Consider the following 27,550-nt stretch of genomic DNA (forward strand, 5'->3'; position numbering starts at 1 on the left):
GAAAATAATCAAATGGGAAAATATTGTACAACCCCGGTGTGCAAAGCTAAAAAATAAAATCAAATAAAACGCGTACCTAGAAGGACTCACAGCTGTAATCACTGCCAAAGGTGATTTGACTCAGCGGTGTGAATACTTATAGGAATTAGATTTCTGTATTGAATTTTCAATACACTTGCAAGAATGTCAAAAAAAACATGTTTTCACTTTGTCATTATGGGCTATTGTGTGTAGATGGGTGAGGAAAAAAATATTTGATCCATTTTGAATTCAGACTGTAACAACAAAATATGGAATAAGTCAATGGGTAATACTTTCTGAAGGCACTGTCTTAGGTCCTCTTCCCTGTCACATAATCTGATTAAACTCTGCCAGTTATCAAGTCGTCACATTCCTGATAGAATCTGTTCATGATATGAAAACGTTGACACACCTACTCATTCCAGGCTTGTTCTTTATTTTAAACATAATAGTGAAGACATTAAAACGTATGGAATCAGGTAGTAACCAAAACTGTTCAACAAAATCAAAATCAATTTTTATATTTGAGATTCTTTAAAGTATCCATCATTTGCTTGATGACAGCTTTGCAGTCTTGGTATTCTCTCAAACAGCTTCATGAGGTAGTCACCTGGAATGCATTTCAATTAACAGGTGTGCCTTGTTAAAAGTTCATTTGTGGAATATCTTTCCTTAATGCGTTTGAGCTAATCAGTTGTGTTGTGACAAGGTAGGGGTAGTATACAGAAGATAGCCCTATTTGGTAAAATACCAAGTCCATATTATGGCAAGAACAGCTCATATAAGCAAAGAGAAACGACAGTCCATCATTACCTTAAGACATGAAGGTCAGTCAATTAGTAAAATTTCAAAATAACTTTGAAACTTTCTTCAAGTGCAGTCACAAAAACCATCAAGTGCTGTGATGAAACTGGCTCTCATGAGGACCGCCACAGGAAAGGAAGTCCCAGAGTTACCTCTGCTGCAGAGGATAAGTTCATTAGTTACCAGGCTCAGAAATTACAACCCAAATAAATGCTTCACAGAGCTCCAGTAACAGACACATCAACTGTTCAGAGGAGACTGCATGAATCAGGCCTTTGTGAGACACATAGTAGGTGAACAGATGAGTTTTGCATGTGTGGTTCCCACTGTGAATCATGGAGGAGGTGTGATGATGTGGGGGTGCTTTGCTGGTGACACTGTCAGTGATTTATTTAGAATTCAAAAGGCACACTTAACCAGCATGGCTACCACAGCATTCTGCAGCGATCCCATCTGGTTTGCACTTAGTGGGACAATCATTTGTTTTTCAACAGGACAATGACCCAACACACCTCCAGGTTGTGTAAGGGCTATTTGATCAAGAAGGAGAGTGCTGGAGTACTGCATCAGATGACCTGGCCTCCACAATCACCCGACCTCAACCAAATCTAGATGGTTTGGGATGAGTTGGACCGCAGAGTGAAGGAAAAGCAGCCAACAAGTGCTCAGCATATGTGGGAACTCCTTCAAGACTGTTGGAAAAGCCTTCCAGGTGAAGCTGCTTGAGAGAATGCCAAGAGTTTGCAAAGCTGTCATCAAGGCAAAGGGTGGCTTCTTCGAAGAATCTAAAATGTATTTTGATTTGTTTAACACTATTTTGGTTACTACATGATTCCATAGCTCACGTCTTCACTATTATTCTACAATGTAGAAAATAAAGAAAAACCCTTGAATGAGTAGGTGTGTCAACTTTTGACTGGTACTGTATATCAATCAATATAAGATCACAGAATTTCACACCCTGGTTCCAAATAATATGCTATATAGTACATAATGTAAACAAGTCAATTAGTAATTTAAGTGCATAAATCGCTGAATAGGGGCATTTTACCAGTGATGTTTTCTAACTCTAGGGTGAAAACTAAAACAGTGTCAATGTTGATTCGCCACAAATACAGCTGAAATGAATCAAATATCCTTAAAGGCTAAATCCATCATTTCCTATTAGCTTCAATATACTGAAACATCTTATCAACGTCGACCTCAACAACATCGACAGCATTTATAAAGCTGCCTTCAAAAATGCAAAACAAACAATGTAAGTAGAGTTCTGGGCCTCCAATAGATTTATACGGTAGAGGATAAAATGATGGTCTCTCTAAGCCATTGCTGGTGAATGTGCTCTTCACTAATGACAAAACAAAATGACAGTGTTATTCTATGCTACAGTATGGTCAACTTTCTTACTGCTGTGGTTTGAGTTGAGGCAACTCAAATTCCTCCCTGTTCCAACTTAATGCTGGGACGGTCCTTATTCACTGTGCTTTAGTTATCCAGTCAAGATTGTGACATGTGTAGTGCATACTAACCACATTCAAAAACACAAAAGACCTTCTACATGGAAATGGACAATGTCAGTATCTAGCAAAATAGAATCAGATAGAAAATACCACTGATAATGAACCACAACCTGAAATATTCATTTAAAAAAAGAAAATAATTCTGAAAAAATGAATTATAAATATGGCATAGAGAATGCCCATATGTTTTAAAAGGTAAATCCTTATTTTTATAACATTTAAAAGTGTTTTTGTAATATGCACATATGTATATGTATAACAACACTCAGGGGTTTAACGGTGTTGTGTGGATATGGATGGCTCTTCTTCTCTCTAGACTGAGGGTACCTACATAGACTTTATAACACACGAATACCCATATATGAGCAGTACATAAGCATTTCATGAATGGATGTATTTATTTTTTATTTTTATGGGTTATTAATGTGATATGAAGTCATTATAAGTCCTAAGAGGTACCCTTCAAGTACCATAATAATCAACTCCACAGCTCCGGACTGGTTGGCCATGATGACAGAATTCAGTCACCAATCAAAATGTAAAGTGGCAACATGAAAACAACAGAGTCAAAAAGCACCTGACATCAATAAGAAAGTTCTCACATCATAAAAATAGTCCATGACACTTATATAAGCGGTAAGCCTTACTTCATTGCAATGGGTTTACAAATAAATAAATATTACTTCGACTTTACATGTCGCTCCACATGAGATGTCCCTCGTGTTAGTAGGAACAAGGAAAAGCTCTATTCATGTTGGCACGTGTCCATACATTGTCCATGATCATTTTGACACAGTCATTTTCCCTTTGTTCATCCCCAGCAATTACAGTGTACAAGAAGAGTACAATAACACAGTCAATGATTTGTTTCGCAGACCCAGATTACAATTGAATCAAGATTACTGATCATTTGGTTTCATGGACATGGCCTCAATTATTGTTGGACTATGGTTAAACTTCACTTAAAAAGTTCCCGTCACGGTCCAGCATGATGTAATTCAAGGTTAATTGATGTTCATTAAATCATTTTTAGCTCCTGATGAACTAAATCAGAATTGGGCCTACTCCTGGAATATTTTAATCTGGGTTTGAGAAACTGGTCCTAAGAGTATCATCAAATGGAGAAGGAAAGGAAAAGTTAATCAAATTTAAGGCTTTTCTCTATGTGATGAGGAGGCAGAAGCACAGTCAGCACAGTCGGGCACACACGCAAACACATATGCTCTCTCACTCTCACACACGCAAACACATATGCTCTCTCACTCTCACACACACACACACACACAACTCCCCCTCACCCCCACCCAAACACCAGCCCAGACTCACTCAGCCCAGTATATCCAGGTAGACAGGCGAGGCCTTGGCCAGGCTCTGGAGCAGGCTGTGGATCTCCTTGATGTTCAGTCTCATGTAGGATTCTCTCTGCCAGCATCCCAGCATCAGGTCGTACACCTCCTTTGGACAGGAACGCGGCCGCTGCAGCACGCGCCCCTGGGTGATACACTCGATCACCTGCATAAAGGGTACCCACCACAATGCAATTGAAATTCAGTCCAATTCAACTTGATTTATTCCCTCAGGGGCAATTAAGGAAGCCATCGCTCACATGGTAACAGCATCTAAACAAAGTGAGGTTTACCAAGGTGATATGTTTTTTTTAGACTCAGACATGTTAGCCTTGGTTTCATCTAATAGATTTCCAGGAAATGTATATTCATAACGCATAAAAATCGACACAGAGAATAAAACATTAGGAACACCTTCCTAATGTTGCGTTGCAACCCCTCCCCCTTCTTTAACCCGTCTCCTGCCCTTCATCTACACTGATTGAAGTGGCCTTAACATGTGACATCAATAAGGGATCCTAGCTTTCACCTGGATTCACCTGGTCACGCCGTGTCATGGAAAGAGCAGGTGTTCCTAATGTTTTGTACAGTCAATTTATATGGACAATACAAATGTGATATACTGCAACAAAGATTAGAAAAATGGAGACCACAGAAGACTGATGTATTTGAAGTTGACAATAAATCTCATTGGATCTCAAGTGCTATGATACCAGTGTAGTCAATCTACTGTAGGAAAGGTTTGAGTTTGTGTCTAAAACCTTGTAATCTCGGAACCCAGAACCAAATCTCAACAGTGCTGCTGTCTGTGATAAGAGACTACTGACCTCATTGTTGGAGAGCTGGTACCAGGGCTGCTTCCCATAGGTGAAGATCTCCCAGAGGACCACGCCGAGACTCCAGACATCACTCTCCGTGGTGAACCTCCGGTACATGATGCTCTCTGGAGGCATCCAGCGGATGGGCAGCATGGTGTGACCCCCCACCTGGAAACAGACAACGGTTACATTCATCTGTTTTGTATTGGGCCAGGAAGCAGCAGAGGGCACTGTAGTCTACATAGACCCCAGGCCTGGGGCTGATTGGGACACAGAACAAGTCTGGATCTAAAGGCCAAATCTGAGCGACTGCCTTTAAAAAGCAACAAATCCCTTTGAAAATGGCTTACATGGCATCGATTTGAGTCCGAAACAGTTATTCTAGTGTCAAAATTGACTACAAAGTGTAAATAGGATAATTTTGGTCATAAAGTCAGTCTCGCCTTAAATGGAGTTTGGAACAACCGTGTGTTACTTCAGAAATACTGCACCAAACACCTTAGTTCGATTTTTGCGCAACTAAAACCTCCTCTGCAAAAACATCTAAATTAATTACAGATTTCTTGAGTTATTTTAGATTCATTCTGAGGATTATGAGGAAATTAAATAGACTTCTTCTGCGTCTACGGTGTCTCATGTGGGACAAACATGAAATCTTGAAAATTAAATTGTGTTTTTCTAATGAGCAACAGAAAAACACAATTGACGGATTTTAGTTTATTTTTACTATTTTGTACATTGTAGAATAATAGAAGACATCAAAACTATGAAATAACATATGGAATCATATAGTAACCAAAAAAGTGTTAAATAAATCAAAATATATCTTATCATTTAGATTCTTCAAAGTAGCCACAAAAGCCACAAAAGAATCCCATGCAGGCTCTGGCACTCTCCCTGTGTAATGGCTTTCTTCCGCTAAATCCATAGGGAAACCCTGACGGCTTTGTGCACTCTTGGCATTCTCTCAACCAGATTTCACCTGGAATGCTATTCCAACAGTCTTGAAGGAGTTCCCACATATGCTGAGCACTCGTCGGCTGCTTTTCCTTCACTCTGCGGTCCAACTCATCCTAAACCATTTCAACTGGGTTGAGGTCGGGTGATTGTGGAGGCCAGGTCATCTGATGCAGTACTCCAGCACACTCCTTGATCAAATAGCTCTTACACAACCTGGAGGTGTGTTGGGTCATTGTCCTGTTGAAAAATAATTGATAGTCCCACTAAGTACAAACCAGATGGGATGGCGTATCGCTGCAGAATGCTGTGGTAGCCATGCTGGTTAAGTGTGCCTTGATTTCTAAATAAATCACAGACAGTGTTACCAGCAAAGCATCCCCACATCATCACACCTCCTCCATGCTTCACAGTGGGAACCACACATGCGGAGATCATCTGTTCACTTACTATGAGTCTCAAAGACATGGCAATTGGAACCAAAAATCTCAAATTTGGACTCAGACCAAAGGACATATTTCCTCTGGTCTAACGTCCATTGCTCGTGTTTCTTGGCCCAAGCAAGTCTCTTCTTCTTATTGGTGGCCTTTAGTAGTGGTTTCCTTGCAGCAATTTAACCATGAAGGCTTGATTCACACAGTCTCCTCTGAACAGTTGAGATGTGTCTGTTACTTGAACTCTGAAAGATTTATTTGGGCTGCAATTTCTGAGGCAGGCCAACTCTTATGAACATCCTTTGCAGTCTTCCTTTTCTGTGGTGGTCCTCATGAAAGCCAGTTTCATCATAGTGCTTGATTGGTTTTGTGACTGCACTTGAAGAAACTTTCAAAGTTCTTTGAAATTTTCCACATTGACTGATCTTCATGTCTTAAAGTAATGATGGACTGTCATTTATCTCTGCTTATTTGAGCTGTTCTTGCCATAATATGCACTTGGTATTTTACCAAATAGGGCTATCTTGTCACAACATAACTGATTGACTCAAATGCATTAAGGAAAGAAATTCCACAAATGAACAAGGCACACCTGTTAATTGAAATGCATTCCAAGTGACTACCTCATGAAGCTGGTTGAGAGAATGCCAAGAGTGTGCAAAGCTGTCATCAAGTAAAAGGTGGCTACTTTGAAGAATCTCAAATATATGTTGATTCGTTTAACACTTTTTTGGTTACTACATGATTCCATATGTGTTATTTCATAATTTTGATGTCTTCATTATTATTCTACAAGGTAGAAAAAAGTAAAAATAAAGAAAAACCCTTGAATGAGTAGGTGTGTCCAAACCTTTGACTAGTACTGTATATGATGAAAGTGGCCGTTTTATGCCCTTTTTAGACCTATACATGCCTCCTGTAAGCAACAAATAATTTGTGAAGCGTCTTGTCATTTTACTCCTTATAATGTGTGCTCTAAAACATGGAGTATGTCTATGGTCTGAAATAAAATTCCCATTCATTTATTCAACATAAAAAATATAAAAAGTAGCCTTTTTGATTTAGCTTATATTTAGACATTGTTTGGAACAATATACTATTCAAACATCAACTTCCCAGAGTGGGCTCTCTGGTACTTTTGAAGAAATGATCAATTTTATAAAAAGAAATTGACATTGTATCACAGCCCTCCTGCAGGATTGCACATTCAGCAAATCACCAGCAGAGGGAGTCCCCTTTGAATCCATTTCCCCATTCACTGTGTTGATGGTGCTCATAAAATGAATCATACCTTTGAAAGTAACAGAGAGCCCACTTTAGAAATGTGATGTACTTGTAGAATATATTGTTAAAAACAATATGTCTCAAAATGAGCACAATATTAGGAGGATAATGACACCAAGGTGTTGTCTGTATCATGTACGGTTCACGGACCATTAAGTCTGACAAGGGGCATGTATCGGTCTAAAAAAGGCCTAAAATGGACACTTTCATTATGATTTTCAGAAAAATTGTTTCTTACACAAATGTAAAAAGAATATCAAACATCCGTCATCCCAATTAAGTTTCTATGTGAGAATTGTCAGATCAACCTGAGAAGGCCAAAATATTATTGGGCCCATGCAGACATGAAATCACATTAATGCCTGTGGTGTTGTCTATACTGTTCTAGTAAAAGCTAGACAGTAGCAGATAGCAGTTAGCCGCCAATTTGGATAACAACAACAAAGGAGTTGGGTAAAGCAGAAACAGGTTAGGCTACCAGGCTACCTGCTAAGGTAGACAATGTTCTCCCTCACTCATTTTATAAGAACTAGGTTAGATACTGCATAGAACGGGGGGTGATAAGGAGAAGCGTGTTCATGAATCTAGGTATTTTACGAGCAGTAGCTTGCCTCTGAAAAGGCCTTAAAATAGAGAATTCAAGGCTAAATTTGCATCACGGCATAAATGCAATGTCAAGCATGAAAAAAAAACTGCCAGTGCATTTTGCACTGTTGCCCCCTATTACCATGGAAACAGCAATTCTATGCATATTATAGAATTTGCATTTAAATGGCATTAAAAATAGATTTTAAAAATTGCTGGTTAAAATTATTGCTGTAACAGCATGGCTGTTACAAACCAAAACCAAATTCTAATTACACATGAGTGTATTCCTGTCTTTCTGTTTTACGTGCATGTGTGTGTGTGTGTGTGCCCACAGACTCACTCTGTAGTAGTCGGTACTATACACATCCCTGGACATGCCAAAGTCCCCAATCTTGACCAGCAGGTTCTCTCCCACCAGACAGTTGCGTGTGGCCAGGTCTCTGTGGACAAAGTGCTGGGAGGCTAGGTAGACCATGCCTGCAGCGATCTGCTGGGCGATATGCAGCATCTGGGACTGGGTCAGCTCCACCATCAGGCTGTGCTGCCCATCAGCCATCAGCACTGCATCAGGACCGTGGGACCTACACCAAAACACAGGTGGGTCAAACACAATGCTAACTATAGTTATCTAAAATTGACTACAAAGAGGACTTAATCGGATAAGTGCAAACTCATTCACTTCCATTGCAGTTACCCAGTTTCAATTCAAATAAAGTATCACACTTACATACAGTACTAGTCAAAAGTTTGGACACACCTACTCATTCAAGGGTTTTTCTTTATTTTTACTATTAATGAAATAACACATATGGAATCATTTAGTATCCCAAAAAGTGTTAAAACAAATCAAAATCATTTCATATTTTAGATTCTTCAAAGTAGCCACCCTTCGCACACTCTTGGCATTCTCTCAACCAGCTTCACCTGGAATGCTTTCCAACAGTCTTGAAGGAGTTCCCACATATTCTGAGCACTTGTTGGCTGCTTTTCCTTCACACTGCGATCCAACTCATCCCAAACCATCTTACTTTGAGTTGAGGTCGGGTGATTGTGGAGGCTAGGTCATCTGACCTCCACTCTCCTTGTTAGTCAAATAGCCATTACACAGCCTGGAGGTGTGTTTTGGTTCATTGTCTTGTTGAAAATAAAATGATAGTCCCACTAAGCGCAAACCATATGGGATGGCTTATTGCTGCAGAGGTTAACTGGTTAACTTGTTGGGTGTAGTGGGCAGTTATTTGATGTTTGGATGAAAAACGTACCCAAATGAAACTGCCTATTTCTCAGGCCCAGAATCTAGAATATGCATATAATTGTCAGATTAGGATAGACACTCTAAGGTTTCCAAAACGGTCAAAATATTGTCTGTGAGTATAAGAGAACTGATATTGCAGGCGAAAACCTCAGGAAAATCCAACCAGGAAGTGCTGTTTGTCCTGAAACCTCTCTGTTCCATTGCATGCCTTCCCTCCATTTAAAGGGATATCAACCAGATTCATTTTCCTATGGCTTCCACATGGTCTGAACAGTCTTTAGACATAGTTTCAGGCTTTTATTCTGAAAAATGAGTTAGAAAGATCACATCGCGTCAGTGGGTGGCTGGGTGCCAGCAGAGTTTCGCATGCGCGAGCAGCTTGGAGCAGACATTTTCTCTCCCACTCCTATTGAAAAAACTACAGTCCGGTTGAAATATTATCGATTATATATTGTAAAAACAACCTGAGGATTGATTATAAAAAAAAACGTTTGACATGTTTCTACGGACTTCACGGATACTATTTTCATCTGCCCCGTCGTGACCGCTTGAACCTGTGGATTTCTCAACATAACGCGCCAACCAAATGGAGCTATTTTGGATATAAAAATAATCTTTATGGAACAAAAGGAACATTTATTGTGTAACTGGGAGTCTCGTGAGTGCAAACATCCGAAGATGTTTGTAATGTTTTGTCTGCTGAGAGAGATGTCCTTACATAAACGCTTGGTATGCTTTTGCCGAAAAGCTTTTTTGAAATCTGACACACCAGGTGGATTAACAACAAGCTAAGCTGTGTTTTGCTATAATTCACTTGTGATTTCATGAAAATGTAATATTTTTAGTAATTTAATTTGAATTTGGCGTGCTGCAATTCAGCGGATGTTGACGAAAATGATCCCGCTAACGGGATGGGTGAGTCAAGAAGTTATTAAGTGTGCCTTGAATTCTAAATAAATCAGACAGTGTTACCAGCAATCACACCCACACCATCACACCTCCTCCACCATGTTTCACGGCGGGAACCACACATGCGGAGATCATCCGTTCACCTACTCTGTCTCACAAAGAAACTGCGTTTTTTTTCCAAAGGACAGATTTCCACCGGTCTAATGTCCATTGCTCGTGTTTCTTGGCCCAAGCAAGTCTCTTCTTATTATTGGTGTCCTTTAGTAGGGGTTTCTTGGCAGCAATTCGACCATAAAGGCTTGATTCACTTGGTCTTATATTGAAATGCATTCCAGGTGACTACCTCATGAAGCTAATTGAGAGAATGCAAAGAGTATGCAAAGCTGTCATCAAGGCAAAGGGTGGCTACTTTGAAGAATCTAAAATGTTAAATATATTTTGATTTGTTTAACACTTTTTTGGTTACTACATTATTCCGTAGAAAAAAATATCAAAAATAAAGAAAAACTATTGAATGTGTAGGTGTCCAAACTTTTGACTGGTACTGCATGTATGTGCCAAAATCCCCCATAGCCTTTCATGACTGATTAGATTATACACCATTATTATGCATTAAATTTACACAGAGTGTAAATGTGTCTTTGGCGCTCTGGCTTACAGTAAAAGGATAAAAACAGACACAAAACATACACATTACACACATGGAGTATTTACGTCTGTTAGTACTTTAATACAGTACACGTGGATTGGCAAACGTAAATCACACGCACAAAGACATTGGGACACACGACAATACCTGAGGAACTTGTTGAGGTCGCCGTGCTTCATGTACTCGAACACCATGATGAGCGGGTCACTCTCCACACACACGCCATAGAAGGTAACGATGTGCTCATGCTGCAGGTTGGTCAGTAGCTCCGCCTCCCGGTGGAAGTCGGCTCGGCCGCTCTCGCTGGCCTCTTTCAACGTCTGAGGAGGACAGGGATGCATGTGCACGTGCACACACACACACACACACACGCACGCACGCACACCATCATTTAATCATTGATTGATGGGATTGTTGATGGTTTCAAAGTCTCCTTCCTACAAAATTGGATTAAATCCTAATATACTTGTTTGCCGTGCTATTATCCAAAACAATGTAATTACAATCCTCACATATGGGAAAAGGATAAACAGCTAAATAGTTTATATTTAAAGCTGTTCTTTAAAAAAAAAAAAAATCAAAGCCAGGACTAAAGTGTGTGTTGATTGTTTGAAATGGCATACATAGATGGCCATACTTTACCTTGACAGCCACCAGGATCTTGTCCTGATCTGGGATCAGGTTGTAGCACTCAGCCAGGAACACCTTCCCAAAGGCCCCCTCTCCTAGCTCACGCTTCAGCACAATGTTGTGTCTCTTGATGTGCTGGACAACTGGGATGTAAAGAGACAGATGAAGTAAGGCTATCACAGTTTTTCCTGAACATCGTGTGAACTGACCAGGAAAAACTCCTGGCCCCTAGTTAGAATTAGTCAGGTCAAGTGGCCAGGAAAAACTCCTCCTACACATTACATACACTAAAGTTAACAGCCCTAGTCTACTACTGTATAGAGGAAAAACAGTGAAACTGTGATATTCTGGTCGCTTGTCGGACGAGTATGGACATTTTAGCCATTACAGAACTACATTTCTCACAGGGATACAAGTGAAATAGTCAGATGTGTGTGTCTGTCTAGTGACACCCTCTGTGCCATACAGTCTGATATTACAGCAAGTCATCCGGCAAGAGGTCAACCAAAGTCATCGCCATGAAGTCCATCCAGCCGCAGTGGCCCTGTCATGGATTTATCAGAAAAAGACCGGGTAACAACACCAGCAGACCTCTGCACCACGGTAACTCACACGTGTCCGATTTCAGCATGCTGCCAGATTGGCGGAAATACTGTGGGTTCTCGATGACAGGGATCTTTGTCATTCCAATGATCACCGCATCGTGGCCCATCTCTGAGGACGACGGGGTGTTGTTGCCATTGGAGACGTGATGAAGAGGACTGGCGGAGTCATCGTCGTTACTGATGACCGAGGAGGAGCCTGAGGAGGAAGGGGAGGACCCCAGTGGGAGGAAAATGAGAGGAGTGATTGATTCTGTATGTTATTATGTCGCCGAACATAAGCTGAAATGTGGTGGGGTTAAATGGAATTAAAACTGTAGAAATGTGCACCTAAAACAAGATGTTCCTTTTTATCCAAATGGGAGGCCTGCAAGTCTCAATATTGGTTTGAAAAATGACTATGCTAAGATTAAAAAGAAAAGCTTTACCCTTCATCCCAAACTTTGAGTTTCTTCCGTATTTCAGAATGATCACCATCAGGACACATCCAATTAATGCCACGCCAGCGATCCCCACCACTATGTACACCTGGAAAAACACCATTCAACAATGCAAAATACTTACCAATAACAGTGCACAACATTATAGTATGCACATAACCACGCATGACAAATTATGATGTGTACGTTAACTTACTGCAACACTGTCCTCTATTGGGGGTAGTGGTAAGTCTGAGACAAAAAGAACAAGCACAGGACACATTTAAAACAGAATGAAACAGCATTAAACATACAAACATTAAAGTACATCATCTAATTTCCTCTGATTTCTTCTCTCACATTAAAATGACCTTAGGTTTTTTCAAACGCTAAAAATACTGTCTGGTTGTGATGTAACCAGACAGTATGTGTGTTAGCTACAGTGCCTTCAGAAAGTATTCCCACCCCTTGACTTTTTCCATGTTTGGTTGTGTTATAGCCTGAAATGTCTTGTCAATGAGTATTCAAACCCTTTGTTACGGCAAGCCTAAATAATTTCAGGTGCTTAACAAGTCACATAATAAGTTGCATGGACTCGCCTTGTGCGCAATACTGTTTAACATGATTTTTGAATGACTACCTCATCTCTTTACCCCACATCAGTAAGGTTCCTCAGCAGTGAATTTCAAACACAGATTCAACCACAATGACCAGGGAGGTCTTCCAATGCCTCGCAAAGAAGGGCACCTATTGGTAGATGGGTAAAAAAAAGCAGACATTGAATATGCCTTTGAGTATGGTGAAGTGATTAATTACACTTTGGATGGTGTATCAATACACCCAGTCACTGCAAAGATACAGGTGTCCTTCCTAACTCAGTTGCCAGCGAGGAAGGAAACCACTCAGGGATTTCACCATGAGGCCAATGGTGACTTTAAAACAGTTACAGTGAGGGAAAAAAGTATTTGATCCCCTGCTGATTTTGTACGTTTGCCCACTGACAAATAAATGATCAGTCTATAATGTTAATGGTAGGTTTATTTGAACAGTGAGAGACAGAATAACAACAAAAAAATCCAGAAAAACACCTGTCAAAAATGTTATAAATTGATTTGCAATTTAATGAGGAAAATAAGTATTTGACCCCCTCTCAATCAGAAAGATTTCTGGCTCCCAGGTGTCTTTTATACAGGTAACGAGCTGAGATTAGGAGCACACTCTTAAAGGGAGTCCACAGAAGCAATCAGATTCCAAACTCTCCACCATTACCAAAGAGCTCTCCAAGGATGTCAGGGACAAGATTGTCGACCTACACAAGGCTGGAATGGGCTACAAGACCCTCGCCAAGCAGCTTGGTGAGAAGGTGACAACAGTTGGTGCAATTATTTGCAAATGGAGGGAACACAAAAGAACTGTCAATCTCCCTCGCCCTGGGGCTCCATGCAAGATCTCACCTCGTGGAGTTGCAATGATCATGAGAACGGTGAGGAATCAGCCCAGAACTACAAGGGAGGATCTTGTCAATGATCTCAAGGCAGCTGGGACCATACTCACCAAGAAAACAATTGGTAACACACTACGCCGTGAAGGACTGAAATCCTGCAGCGCCCGCAAGGTCCCCCTGCTCAAGAAAGCACATATACATGCCCGTCTGAAGTTTGCCAATGAACATCTGAATGATTCAGAGGACAACTGGGTGAAAGTGTTGTGGTCAGATGAGACCAAAATGGAGCTCTTTAGCATCAACTCAACTCGCCGTGTTTGGAGGAGGAGGAATGCTGCCTATGACCCCAAGAACACCATCCACACCGTCAAACATGGAGGTGGAAACATTATTAGTGTTTTTAGTGTGTTTTTCTGCTAAGGGGACAGGACAACTTCACCGCATCAAAGGGACGATGGACAGGGCCATGTCCCGTCAAATCTTGGGTGAGAACCTCCTTCCCTCAGCCAGGGCATTGAAAATGAGTCGTGGATAGGTATTCCAGCATGACAATGACCCAAAACACATGGCCAAGGCAATAAAGGAGTGGCTCATGTAGAAGCACATTAAGGTCCTGGAGTGGCCTAGCCAGTCTCCAGACCTTAATCCCATAGATAATCTGTGGAGGGAGCTGAAGGTTCGAGTTGCCAAACGTCAGCCTCAAAACCTTAATGACTTGGAGAAGATCTGCAAAGAGGAGTGGGACCAAATCCCTCCTGAGATGTGTGTAAACCTGGTGGCCAACTACAAGAAACATCTGACCTCTGATTGCCAACAAGGGTTTTGCCACAAAGTACTAAGTCATGTTTTGCAGAGGGGTCAAATACTGAGTTCCCTCATTAAAATGCAAATCAATTTATAACATTTTTGACATGCGTTTTTATGGATTTTTTTGTTGTTATTCTGTCTCTCACTGTTCAAATAAACCTACCATTAAAATTATAGACTGATCATTTCTTTGTCAGTGGGCAAATGTACAAAATCAGCAGGGGATCAAATACCTTTTTCCCTCACTGTACATAGTTTGAGGATGGATCAACAACATTATAGTTACTCCACAATACTAACCTAATTGACAAGAGTGAAAAGAAGGTAGCCTGTACAGAATAAAAATATTCCAAAACATGCATCCCGTTTGCAACAAGGAACTAAAGTAATACTGCAAAACATTGGGCAAAGCAATAAACTTTTGTCCTAAATACATAGTGTTATGTTTGGGGCAAATCTAATACAACACATTATTTAGTACCAGTCTCCATATTCTCAAGCATAGTGGTGGCTTCATCATGTTATGGGTATGCTTGTAATTGTGGTGGCCTGTTTTTTTCTTCTTCAGTAGGACAATAACTTAAACACAAGACCAAATTTACACTGGAGTTGCTTACTAAGAAGACGGTGAATTTTAACTCTACATACATGTACATATTACCTCAATTACCTCAATTGGGGCGGCAGGGTAGCCTAGTGGTTAGAGCATTGGGCTGGTAACCGGAAGGTTGCAAGTTCAAATCCCCGAGCTGACAAGGTACAAATCTGTCGTTCTGCCCCTGAACAGGCAGTTAACCCACTGTTCCTAGGCCGTCATTGAAAATAAGAATTTGTTCTTAACTGACTTGCCTGGTAAAACTAAAAATAAAAATTACCTTGACTAACCGGTGCTCCCGTACATTGACTCTGTACCAATACCCCCTGTATATAGCCTCGCTACTGTTATTTTACTGTTGCTCTTTAGCCATGTTATTTTTTTAACATAAATTACTTCAAGATCTAGATGAACAACCAATTGGACAAATTGAAGATTTTTTTTAAAGAGTAATGGGCAAATGTTGCACAATCCCCAGAAAGACTCACAGCCGTAATCACTGCCAAAAGTGCTTCTACAAAGTATAGACTAAGGGGTGTGAATACTTACGTAAATGAAATCCTTCTGTATTTCAATTTCAATAAACATGTTTTCACTTTGATATCCATTTTGAATTCAGGCTGTAACAACAAAATGTGGAATAAGTCAAGGGGTATGAATACTTTCTGAAGGCACTGTAAATTATGTAATAGACAGGGCCCAGAAACTGCCATTTTGTCCAGTCAAAGGTTTTGCCATAGATTATGCTTGTCTATCCCCTATTAGCTTTTGGGCCACCCTGGATTTTCCCCCAAACCCAATACATTCCCTCAGGATTTCATACTTCAAGCACATACCAGTGGTGTCTGAAATGCAGCAGGGTGATGACATCCCACAGCACAGGAAGAGCAGTGGACAGAGGAAAGGAAAATAACAAGGCAGGATCATCAATCTGTCATTATTCTTAAAGTCTTTAGGGCCCAGTGCAGTCAAAAACAACATTTTCCTGTATTTTATACATACAGGGCATTCGGAAAGTATTCAGACCCCTTCACTTTTTCCAAATTTTGTTACGTTACAGCCTTATTCTAAAATGGATTAAATTGTTTTTCTCATCAATCGACACACAATACCCCATAATGACAAAGCAAAAACAGGTTTAGATATTTTTGCAAATTCACATAAGTATTCAGACCCTTTGTTGAAGCACCTTTGCCAGCGATGACAGCCTCGAGACTTCTTGGGTATGATGCTACAAGCTTGACACACCTGTATTCGGGGAGTCTCTCCCATTCTTCTCTGCAGATCCGCTCAGTCAGGTTGGATGGATGGGGAGCGTCGACGCAAAGTTATTTTCAGGTTTCTCCAGAGATGTTGGATCGGGTTCAAGTCCAGGCTCTGGCTGGGCCACTCAAGGGCATTCAGAGACTTGTCCCGAAGCCACTCCTGTGTTGTCTTGGCTGTGTGCTTAGGGTCGTTGTCCTGTTGGAAGGTGAACCTTTGCCCCAGTCTGAGGTCTTGAGCCCTCTGGAGCAGGTTTACTTTGCTCCATCCCTCAATCCTGACGAGTTCCCCAGTCCCTGCCGCTGAAAAAGATCCCCACAGCATGATGCTGCTACCACCATGCTTCACCGTAGGGATGGTATTGGCCAGGAGATGAGCGGTGCCTGGTTTCCTCCAGACGTGACGGTTGGCATTCAGCCAAAGAGTTCATTCTTGGTTTCATCAGACCGGAGAATTTTGTTTCTCATGGTCAGAGTCCTTTAGGTGCCTTTCCCTTTTGGCAATCTCCAAGCAGGCTGTCATGTGCCTTTTACTGAGGAGTGGCGTCCACCTGGCCACTACCATAAAGGCCTGATTGGTGGAGTGCTGCAGAGATAGCTGTCCATCTGGACGCTTCTCCCATTGCACAGAGGAACTTATGGAGCTCTGTCAGAGTGACCATCGGGTTCTTGGTCTCATCCCTGACCAAGGCCCTTCTCCCCCGATTGCTCAGTTTTGCCGGATGGCCAGCTCCAGGAAGAGTCTTGGTGTTTCTAAACTTATTCCATTTAAGATTGATGGAGGCCACTGTTCTTGGGGACCTTCAATGCTGCAGAAATGTTTTGGTACCCTTCCCCAGATATGTGCCTTGACAGAATCCTGTCTTGGAGCTCAAGGGACAATTTGTTCGACCTCATGGCTTGGTTTTTGCTCTGACATGCACTGTTAACTGTGGGAACTTATATAGACAGGTGTGTGTCATTCCAAATCATGTCCAATCAATTGAATTTACCACAGGTGGACTCTAATCAAGTTGTAAAAGCATCTCAAGGATGATCAATGGAAACAGGATGCACCTGAGCTCTATTTCAAGTCTCATGTCAAAGGGTCTGAATATTTGTGAATAAGGTGTCTGTTTTTTAAATAAATTTGCTAAAATTTCTAAAAACCTGTTTTCACTTTGTCATTATGGGATATTGTGTGTAGATTGATTAATCAAAACATTTCCTCATCATTTTTAGAACAAGGTTGTAATGTAACACAATGTGGAGAAAGTCAAGGGGTCTGAATACTTTCAGAATGCACTGTACACACACACACACACACACACACACACACACACACACACACACACACACACACACACACACAGGAAAAATACTGTACAATTGTGACATTTATGATAATGACCTTTTAGTCTAAGAGCTGTTTGAAAAGACCACCTGAAATTCTTTGACTGTTTTGTGGGATGGAGTGTTGGCCTGACTGGTGACATCGCCAGGTGATAAATTAGTTAATAGACCAATAAGAAACAGTTCCAAACCTCTATCAATAACAGCTAGCTTTCAGTTTTCCCCTCCCCACTCAGACCACTCCCAGACAGTCCCCACAAAATTCTTGCTTGAGAAATAGCTTCTTAGCAAAGAGCAATGTTTGTTTCTTTTTGACAATTTAAATTGAAAACATTCACAGTAAGGTACTTAATTGTATCCCAAAATGATTTAATATTGAGATAAATAAACGGCTGCGTTGGATATTTAAAATTAAAGTAACTCTACAGTGAAAATATCACTTTCAAAAGTTAACATTCTGTTAACTCATACCTAAATAATGTTGTTGACTTGTGCTATACTCATATCGTATGTTGCCAAAGCATAATTTGGAGACCCACCTCAAACAATGTCAAACAGACTGTTTTAAAAAAATTGCAATTTCCTCAGAGGATGATTGCATGAAGGCCAATCGGTGGTCTACTTGCGTGAATATTTTTTATGATTGGTATACGCCCACACCATTCTGTTGTTGAGGTACGCCCACACCATTCCAACACAGAAAAGCTGCTTTTTAACATTCTTAATTGAAAAAAAATTGGAAGGAAATCTATTTCCCTCATCTTGTAATTATTTATAGGTCATAATATCATAGAAATGTGGAAACACTGGACAGTTACTTAACGTCATGTCAAGAGAAAAACACATACACACGTGTCTTCGTAACGGCACGTTTTAGAAGCGTAATTCTTTGCAGAATTGCAATGTCTTAAGAAATACTTACAAGGGTAGGTATATGGCGGTTCTGAAATAAGTGAAAAGGGGGAATGTACATGTTATTCATAAACATCCATTACACATACCATGCTACACAAAAAAATATATATTCTCAGAAAAAAAAGCTGCTATGTTGAACCATTTGTTCAGGAAAGGAAACCTGAAAAAAAGTTACAATTTTCAGGTCATATAGAACCATTTTTGGTTCCACATAGAACCTCTGGTTCCAAATAGAACTCTTGAATTGGTGCCATTTTAACCAAAAAAAAGAGTTTTATTTGACTTGAAATTGTTCTATTTTTAACCTTTTCTATGCTCCTGGAGGGTTCTACATAGCACAGATTTTTTTTCAGAGAGTCTAAAAACAACTTACATATAGATTATAACATCTTATATCAAATTACAGTAACTATAAACTAAACTGCAGTGAGACCTGTATCATAGTCTGGGTCTGGCGGGAGCAGGAAGTGGGCGTCGATTTCTTTACGATCCTCCCCGTACTCGTTCCTGACCACCAGCGTATACTGCCCGTTGTGGATGTGAGTCGGGTTGACAAGCTTCAGGCAGCCGTGGTGAACGCTCCCTGTGCTCTCGTGGATCTCGGTCTTGATGTACTCCTGTTCGTGGAGCTCTTGGTCCTTGTGGTACCACCGTAGCTCGGGCTTGGGGTTTCCGGTCACACTGAAGGGGATACACCAGTGGTGGAGGCGCAATGGCTCCAGCAGCTCCAGGATAGTGGGGCGAACTGACACAGAGACAACAGGAAGAATAGTCACAGGGTACTGGGAGTGGGTGCTAGACATGAGGAAGGAGGACTGGAAGAATGCAGTGGGATACTGGGGTAAGGGGGCTAGACAGGAGGGAGAGGATGGTACGGCATTGAGGGCAACCAGGAGCTAAACAGAAGGAGGAGTACAGTATGGCAAGGTGAGAGGAGACATGTAGAGTCAATCAGATTGTTGAGCAATATTATCATTTCAGTAAGGACACAGAACCACCGGAGGTGGTCTTTCAGAATGTAGGATGCTACAGATCCAGGATAAAACTACACTGTAGAATCAGTGAAAATGGCATTTTACATTTTGCAACCACAGTGGCAGAATAAATTAAACAAAAAATGGTATAGGCACGCAACACAACAGAACACGTCCTTACAGAGGATGTTGAGTTGGAGGTAAGCCTCGGTTTGGCCGACTACGTTCTCAACATTGCAAGTGATCACTCTGCCGTTGTCCGAAGGCGAGAGACCTAACAGTGTCAGATTGCTCTCCAGCTCCAAGGCATTGATCTGTAAATACATTTAGCAATGTTAGCATTGTCATGATGAGCAATAAGCATTATTAGCTTTAGCATTATTAGTAATAGTAACATGTATTACACAGTCAATACATTTAATAACAAATCATTGTGATCATAGTGAAACATCTGGAGCTAAAATATTTACCGCTGTATGTTATAAAACACCTAAAAGTATGGAGTAATATGCTGTTATTATATTAATAAAATTATATTGTTATTTACGTATTGAAATGTAAAAACTTGACAAGTTTCATGTAAAAAAAAAAGAAGAAAAACGAACATAAAATTGATTGCTATGGGGCCTCCCGAGTGGCGCAGCAGTCTAAGGCATTGCAGTGCTAGTGGCGTCAATACAGACCCGGGTTCAATCCTGGACTGTATCGCAACCAGCCGTGATTAGGAGTCCCATAGGGTGGCGCACAATTGGCCCAGCGTCGTTAAGGTTAGGGGAGGGTTTGGCCGGGGGGCAGTTCGCTAGACCCGCAATAACATCTGATAAACACGTGTGTGTGACCAATAAAATTAGATTTTACTTGGCTCATTGCGCTCTAACGACTCCTTGTGGTGGGCCGGGCGCCTGAAGGCTGACCTCGGTCGTCAGTTGAACAGTGTTTCCTCCGACACATTTGTGCGGCTGGCTTCCGGGTTAAGTGGGCGGGTGTTAAGTTACGGGGTTTGGCGGGTCATGTTTCTGAGGACGTGGGACTTGACCTTTGCCTCCTGAGTCTATTGGGGAGTTGCAGCGATGAGACAAGATCGAAATTTGTGGAGAAAAGGGGGGTAATTTTTTTGTGAGTGTTAAGGTGTCAGTTGAGAAAAGTGCATAATATACAAAGCCAAGAGTTTTTCCCTGCCCACATGACCTCATCAGGAACAACTCCTATCCCTAGTAATAGTCAGAGGGTTGTGTCATAATATACCAAAACAAAGATCATCATCTTACCTTAGTGATGGTAAACAAACTGTCAATATTCCACAAGATATCAGGGGCAGGAGACCCTGTTGCACTGCACACTGCTCTGACATCACTTCCCTCCGTCATTTTGATGATAGAGGGACTGACCTCCACTGCGGGAGCCTCTGTAAAACGTAAACAGAACCTTTAACAATGTTGTTTTACGGTACAAGTTGCACCTAAGTGACCTTCACTTGATTTCTACTTCATGCTGTTTACTGACTATTTGAAAAGAAAAGTCAAAGCACTGCACTACACTGGCATTCTAGTATGCTCCTCAATGTTCCACACGTACACAAGCTTTCTCTCTCTCTGCTTTGTCACAACATAGTGTAGTTCCCCATCTGTATGTCTGTCTTTCTCTGGGGTTGACATTACCACAATCAGGGGGAGTGAATCTGGAGATGGCCCTCCTCACTGCTCTGTCATCTATGCATTTCAGCTCTTGACTCTCTGTACTGTCAATGTCCTCTTGCAGCCTCAGTTTGATCCACATGTTCTCACATACACACTTCAGAGGGTTACCAGACAGGAGGGGACTAGAGAAAAAAAAACAGAGCATTAACACACACACACACACACACACACACACACACACACACACACACACACACACACACACACACACACACACACACACTGCACTTTAAAATAAGAATTACATGACATAAAATAGTAAATAGGGATAGGTACTTACAAAGATGTCATGTTTAAGTTTTGGAATGTTTTCCAAGAGAGTGTTGACAAGTTATTGTCTCTCAGATTCCTACGAGTCAAAATAATAAATCATAAATGTCACAATAAACCAACTATTGTAGGTCAGAATGACATAACTAATGTTATCAATGTACAGGTAACTTCAAAAATAAAGGAAACACCAACATAAAGTATCTTTGGGGCGGCAGGTAGCCTACTGGTTAGAGCGTTGGGCCAGTAACCGGAGGGATGCTAGATCGAATCCCTGAGCTGACAAGGTAAAAATCTGTCGTTCTGTCCCTGAACGAGGCAGTTAACCCACTGTCCCTAGGCCGTCATTGTAAATCAGAATTTGTTCTTAACTGACTTGCCTAGTTAAATTAAGGTTAAATAAAAATACAAATATGGCATTGGGCCACCACGAGATGCCAGAACAGCTCCTATGCGCCTTGACATAGATTCTACAAGTGTCTGGAACCAGTGCTTGACTTGGACTGAAATAGGTGCGGGTATTGTTTACAATTCGTTGCAGGAGCTCCATAATACTTTTGAGTTAATATTCTATAAGAGGAACAGGAGCTCAAGCAGTAGAGCATTTGAGGTGCCAGTACTCTGCTCCGGTGGGCTCCTGCCCAAGTCAAGCACTGTCTGGAACTCTACTGGATGGATGTGACACCATTTTCCACGAGAAATTCCATAATTTGGGGTTTTGTTTTGTTTGAATCTCCCATACGTCTGTGTCACCAGGTTGAGATCTGGTGACACACACACACACACAACCATTTAAACCCCCTATGCTCATTTGAGACCCCTCTTTCAAAGTCACAGACCTCCTCTTCTAGCCATGCTAGCCTAAATACTGGGCAACTGGGCACTTATACATGACCCTAAGCATGATGGGATGTCAGTTGCTTAATTAACTTAGGAACCGCAATTGTGTGGAAGCGCCTGCTTTCAATGTACTTTTGTATCCCTCATTTACCCGAGTTTCCTGTCTTTTGGCAGTTACCTGTATGTACTGAACTCAATCCAAAATCAGTGTGTGTGTGTGTGTGTGATTAAACTCAAATGAAAACGTATGTGACATGACGTTGGAACAGAATGCTTGCTCTATTTTCACTTTCACTTGTTTTGCACCTAGCACCTTTTAACTATGCATTAACAAAAACACATGGTCAGACCATTAACTGCTCCTCACTGTTTGCTGAGCGTGTCGTCCCGCTACCCAGCCATGAGGCTAAACTGTATGCACTTGAACCAGCTCCTTTGACTATAGGCGACATTATCATGCCAATCCATGCAGATTTAGATAAGAATTACCACGTTTAGAAGTGTTGACTGCAAGGCTTCACTGTAAGGTTAGTACAGATGTAGAATCGTCATTTGAGACAGTTAGCTACAGCAGGAGAATAATCCTTCAGCGACAGGAAATGTTCATGATTATGTGGATTGTAATTAATGGACATTTTTGTAGGGGTTGATACATTTTTCATTAGGGCAAATCAAGTTTCAAAGTGGGAAACACACCGTTTAGAAGCCTGTTTAAAACTCAAATACGCGACAAATTTGCATTTCCTGCTGTGTAGGAACATTCTCAGCAAAAATATATCTAAATTAAGATCCAAATTAAGATCCTACATCTGTAAGAATCTACATAGTCTATAATATGAATTGGCCTTAATTGTTTGTGATTGGCTTGGGGGCCCTACATTTGCTCTTTGAAAGTACATTAGCTACATCTGTGAGGAGGAAGATAAGAACAACACCAAACAGAAAATGAATCAAAGACTATACAGTACTTACAGATATTGAAGTCTTGTATTGTTGAAAAAGGCCTGTGATGAGATAGAAGTCAATCTGGTATTTGTCACAGTTCTGTTCGGAGTGGGGGAGTGAATGTGTTATTTTTAGTCACAATTACATATCAATATAGTGCAACCATAACATAGTCTGGATCATAACCTCGTGTAATACTAATACTTACAGATTTCTGAGATTAGAGTAGTACTTCAAGCTGTTATCATTGATGTCAAATAGTCTGTTTTGATTTGCAATGTATCTGTAAAAGTTCAATACAAAACAATTACAAACATAATGGAAATATAGTATTTGGCCATCATGTCCATTTTGGGCAGTTTCACAGGTTTCTGAACTGTTTTGAGGGAATCTGTAGCTTCTCTTCATGATAGATTTGATAGCGGTACAAACTGGTGTCTCTTTGGACACTCAGCTAATATCTACTGATTAGAAAAGCTAAGGTGATTGATATCTCTCTACACTAGAGTAAACAACACCTGGATGGGTGATGGTTGTTCATGTAATATTCATATATGTATGTTTAGAATTAATTATTAATGTTAAATATTCTTAATAATTAATGAAAATGCTTTGCATGCCAAAGTAATAGGCCAGTAGACCATCATCAATTAAGGTTTACCTTTGATTAAGCTATGGATGGTATGAGAAGACACAGTTAAGTACAACACCGCCCTGTCTAGATGTAGGCTATGGCCCCTGCATGCTGATGGTGTTAGTTCTCTCACTATCTGCATTTGCCCAGGAGCAATATAGGTTTCAGGCACAATACTATGCACCTTATGGATATATGCAATAGGCCTACTGCACTGAAATATGGTAAATCTAAACATATGCTGCGTTAGCTAATAGGCCTGATGAACCAGAGTAACACTTAACACCAACAACATGCAGTGGTAATACATTTTTTTCTCCGCACATGTATTGTCTGTTTATTGTCTATCAAATAAACTCATCCTGTCCAGCTCTGGCACGTCAACAATTGTAGCCTAAACCTAATAAATGGCTTTAAACCTGTGTTTTATACAGATACCACTGTGACGGTGTGCTAACGTGTTTTGATATTTACAAGAACCACTTCGGGAGGTTCGGGTGATTGCTACGATGGGAATTTTGTGGGGGCGACATAGACCCGAGTCTGTTACGTTGGCTAGCCCATTATAATCGTGATTTGGCTAATTTATCTGACATTGTTTTCCTTCGTGTTTTTTTCTTCCTTCCCCCAGGTCTCTGCTTGTTGGAGCCACATCAGCCATCATGCCATTATCCCCACTAAATATCAATACCACTATCCCTGCCAGGGCCTGGTTTCTAGAGGAAAATAGCCTATTCCAAATATTCCCAACAACTCGTGCCCTCACCACCTGACACGCACGCTCGAAATTATCCTACACTATTTTATGCTGAAGCTATAGCCTACTTATTTTTTTTATTGTTGCTTAGGGTAGGCTGTCTCCATATGAAACTGAAAACATGAGAGATGAACAGCCTAAATAGTATGGCAAAGTAAATACACCTTATTTTGTGATACACCTCAGATGTTTTTGTATTTATTTGTTTGAGCAATCTGCCATTGTTTTGCTTAAAAACAGGAACCGTTCATTGTAGGTTTGCCATGTCTGCAATGGCGTAGCCATTTATTTTAATTAATCGATACTTACATATCGGTGATGTTGATGTCCATTTCTATGTCATCTAACGTAAGGATAGGGAAATCCTCGATCCCTGGTTCAGGATCGATACAAGCAATCCTTGAGATGCTGCAAGTGCAGAACGCAGGGCAAGCAGCGCTAACCCGCCACAGCCCCATCAAAACCATAAAGATTCCCAAGCGAGCCATTCCATATTCCCGTACGTTGGAGTCCATTGCAGGTCCAACGATATCTCACGGTAGGTATTGATCAAATATGGATATGATTAATTTCCCCCGTCCTATAGCCAATTTAATCCGTTCGGCACCACTAACGAGGCTGCCTTTGATCACGAATGCGCAATCCCTCAATGTAATATTAGGATGCCATGGAATGGCCTCTACGTCTCCGCAGAATTGGTATCACACTACTGCATATCGATGCGGTGAAGCAAGGTGTCAAGTGCTCCGTCCTCAGTCTCACCCGTCTCTTTCTCGGAGGCAGAGCGTCTGTCTCTGCGTGGTAAAACGTGGCGCTCCAGATGTTGAGGGAGAAACCCGTTATCCTTGTGATTCTTCTTCATATGCAGTTGTGATGGAGATAGAAATAAGAGACTGCACGGTGGAGTCAGAATGCGTGGTGATGTATCAACAGAGTGCGTATGCGAGGAGGCAGGGTACCTGCATTCGTCTATTGATTACCGCTGTGGAAGAGCGCATCTCCGCCAGTCATCACTGGAATTGCGTTTATACAGAGATATTTGGCTGACAGTTTATCAACATTTATCAGTGTTATGACTATTCAATAGCTATATATTTGCATGCTTATCGTACACATTCTGAAAAATAGATGGGAATAGGCTATTCAAACTATAGCCCTACATTTATTTATTTAACTATGTAAGTCAGTTAAGAACAAATTATTATTTATATTGACGGCCTACCTACACCCTTATCTTATAATAGAAGGCTTAATAGTTGGTTAAAATGGAATTATATTACCTCTATTTGTAATGTTTGATGTGCCAATTTTATTCTGCATACGGACAACCTCGGTCTATAGGCCTACAGAGTGCTTTTTCCAACAATACCACAGCTCCATGGATGGCCATTTCGAGTGTGACGTGCAGTTTGACGCACAAGACGGGCTGCATCTACGAAAAATAATTAAACAATATATTTGTTTGTGTGTGTGCTTCAAATGGGTCTTCCATCCGAGGAAAAACAAGACAGAAATACTGTAGCTTCCATCGAAATTGTCGTAATTTGTCAAAGCTATGTTTAGCATATGTTTTTTTTTTTTTTAAATATGTGGATATGTCAGCTATTTGAAGGCCATAAGATTAAATATGCATCCATTTACGAAAAAAATGCTATTGTAACAGCTAACTTGGATAGATTATTTAAAAAATATGTAATTATGCTCAGTTCAACTTTTTCCTCTAGGATCTTTTCAATTTGAGGACTAGTAAATCTGCTGCAGACAAAGGTCATGGGTCAGAAGAGTCCTGGCACATGACACGGTTATTTTCATACCAGGTGTAAACACACACAGGTGCCGTGATGTTGTGGGAAAATTGTATCTCTGAGGGATAAGTGTAATGATTTTGACAAGGTCCTTTAATGATTCCATAAATATCACAATAAGCAAGTGAAGGAAATGTCAGATATCAATGGCTATTGAAATGAGATCATTTAAAACATTTGTGACCTTTAATAAATTCATGTTCTTGTGACTTTAAAGGTATTTTCATACATATGTTTTACCTTTTAGAAATTAATGCAACTTTATATTTATTCTGTAGTCCCCACATTTGAAGGTGTCAAGTATTTGGACAAATTCATAGTGTATTAAATGTAGTATTTGCCCCCAAGACATGCTAACCTCTCACCATTACCAATAACAGGGCAAGTTAGCATTTTTGCTCCACTAGGAGGAGCAGAGGGCATTATTCTGATTAATGCGGATTTAGCAATGTACCCAATAGCAATAGCAATGGAAATGGAAATGATGGCTGACATGGAAATGAAAACCAATGTAATTTGATGTCTGCACCATTAGCTTGCTACATTTTTGAAAACAGACGTTAGGTTACTTTGTTTTTTTTCTGAATCATTGCCAGTGATAGAAAAAGTACCCAATTTATTTTTTTATTTTTTTTTTAAATTCCAAGAAAAAAGGTCACCCAGTAAAATAAAAGTATTTGTATTTGGTTTTAAAATATACTTAAGTATCAAAAAAGTAAAAGTAATTGCTAAAATATTTATTTTAACTAGGCAAGTCTGTAAAGAACAAATTCTTATTTACAATGACAGCCTACCCGGCCAAACGCTAACGAAGTTGAGCCAATTGTGCGCCGCCCTTTGGGACTCCCAATCACAGCCGGTTGTGATATAGCCTTGAATCGAACTAGGGTCTGTAGTGACTGTAGTGACACCTCTAACACAGATGCAGTGCCTTAGACCGCCTCTCCAAAAGTTGTCAAAAACATTAATAGTAAAGTAAAGATACCCCAAAAATCTAGTAGTACTGACAAGCATTTTTACTTAAGTACTTTACACCA

At 40.6% G+C, this 27,550-nt stretch overlaps 1 protein-coding gene across 1 annotated transcript; it reads right to left on the bottom strand.

Moving 5' to 3' along the window:
- Nucleotides 1-2,724: 2,724 nt before the first annotated feature.
- ntrk2b (neurotrophic tyrosine kinase, receptor, type 2b) lies at nt 2,725-26,126 on the bottom strand. The gene is made up of 18 exons (XM_021602993.3): nt 25,018-26,126; nt 23,526-23,600; nt 23,345-23,416; nt 21,543-21,611; nt 21,224-21,384; nt 20,834-20,970; nt 19,747-19,879; nt 19,025-19,336; nt 18,599-18,619; nt 15,919-15,927; nt 12,454-12,488; nt 12,246-12,345; nt 11,828-12,016; nt 11,228-11,358; nt 10,733-10,905; nt 8,113-8,353; nt 4,519-4,677; nt 2,725-3,857 (listed from the first exon to the last, which is right to left on the bottom strand). Exons 1-18 carry the CDS (start codon nt 25,221-25,223, stop codon nt 3,672-3,674), a joined length of 2,409 nt encoding a protein of 802 aa, XP_021458668.1. The 5' UTR covers nt 25,224-26,126; the 3' UTR covers nt 2,725-3,671.
- Nucleotides 26,127-27,550: the final 1,424 nt, after the last annotated feature.

The sequence above is a fragment of the Oncorhynchus mykiss genome, chromosome 5 (genome assembly GCF_057628025.1).
Source record: "Oncorhynchus mykiss isolate SJ-2025 chromosome 5, ASM5762802v1, whole genome shotgun sequence".
NCBI lineage: Eukaryota > Metazoa > Chordata > Actinopteri > Salmoniformes > Salmonidae > Oncorhynchus > Oncorhynchus mykiss.

Bases quoted from the DNA above. Each gene is read 5' to 3' on its own strand.
- ntrk2b (XM_021602993.3), bottom strand. From the start codon at position 25,223: ATGGACTCCAACGTACGGGAATATGGAATGGCTCGCTTGGGAATCTTT. The intron at 12,017-12,245 runs GTAAAGCTTTTC...CTTCCTCCTCAG, and splicing joins CTCAAAGTTTGGGATGAAGG to GCTCCTCCTCGGTCATCAGT. The intron at 8,354-10,732 runs GTATTGTCGTGT...GTTTTGGTGTAG, and splicing joins GACCTCAACAAGTTCCTCAG to GTCCCACGGTCCTGATGCAG.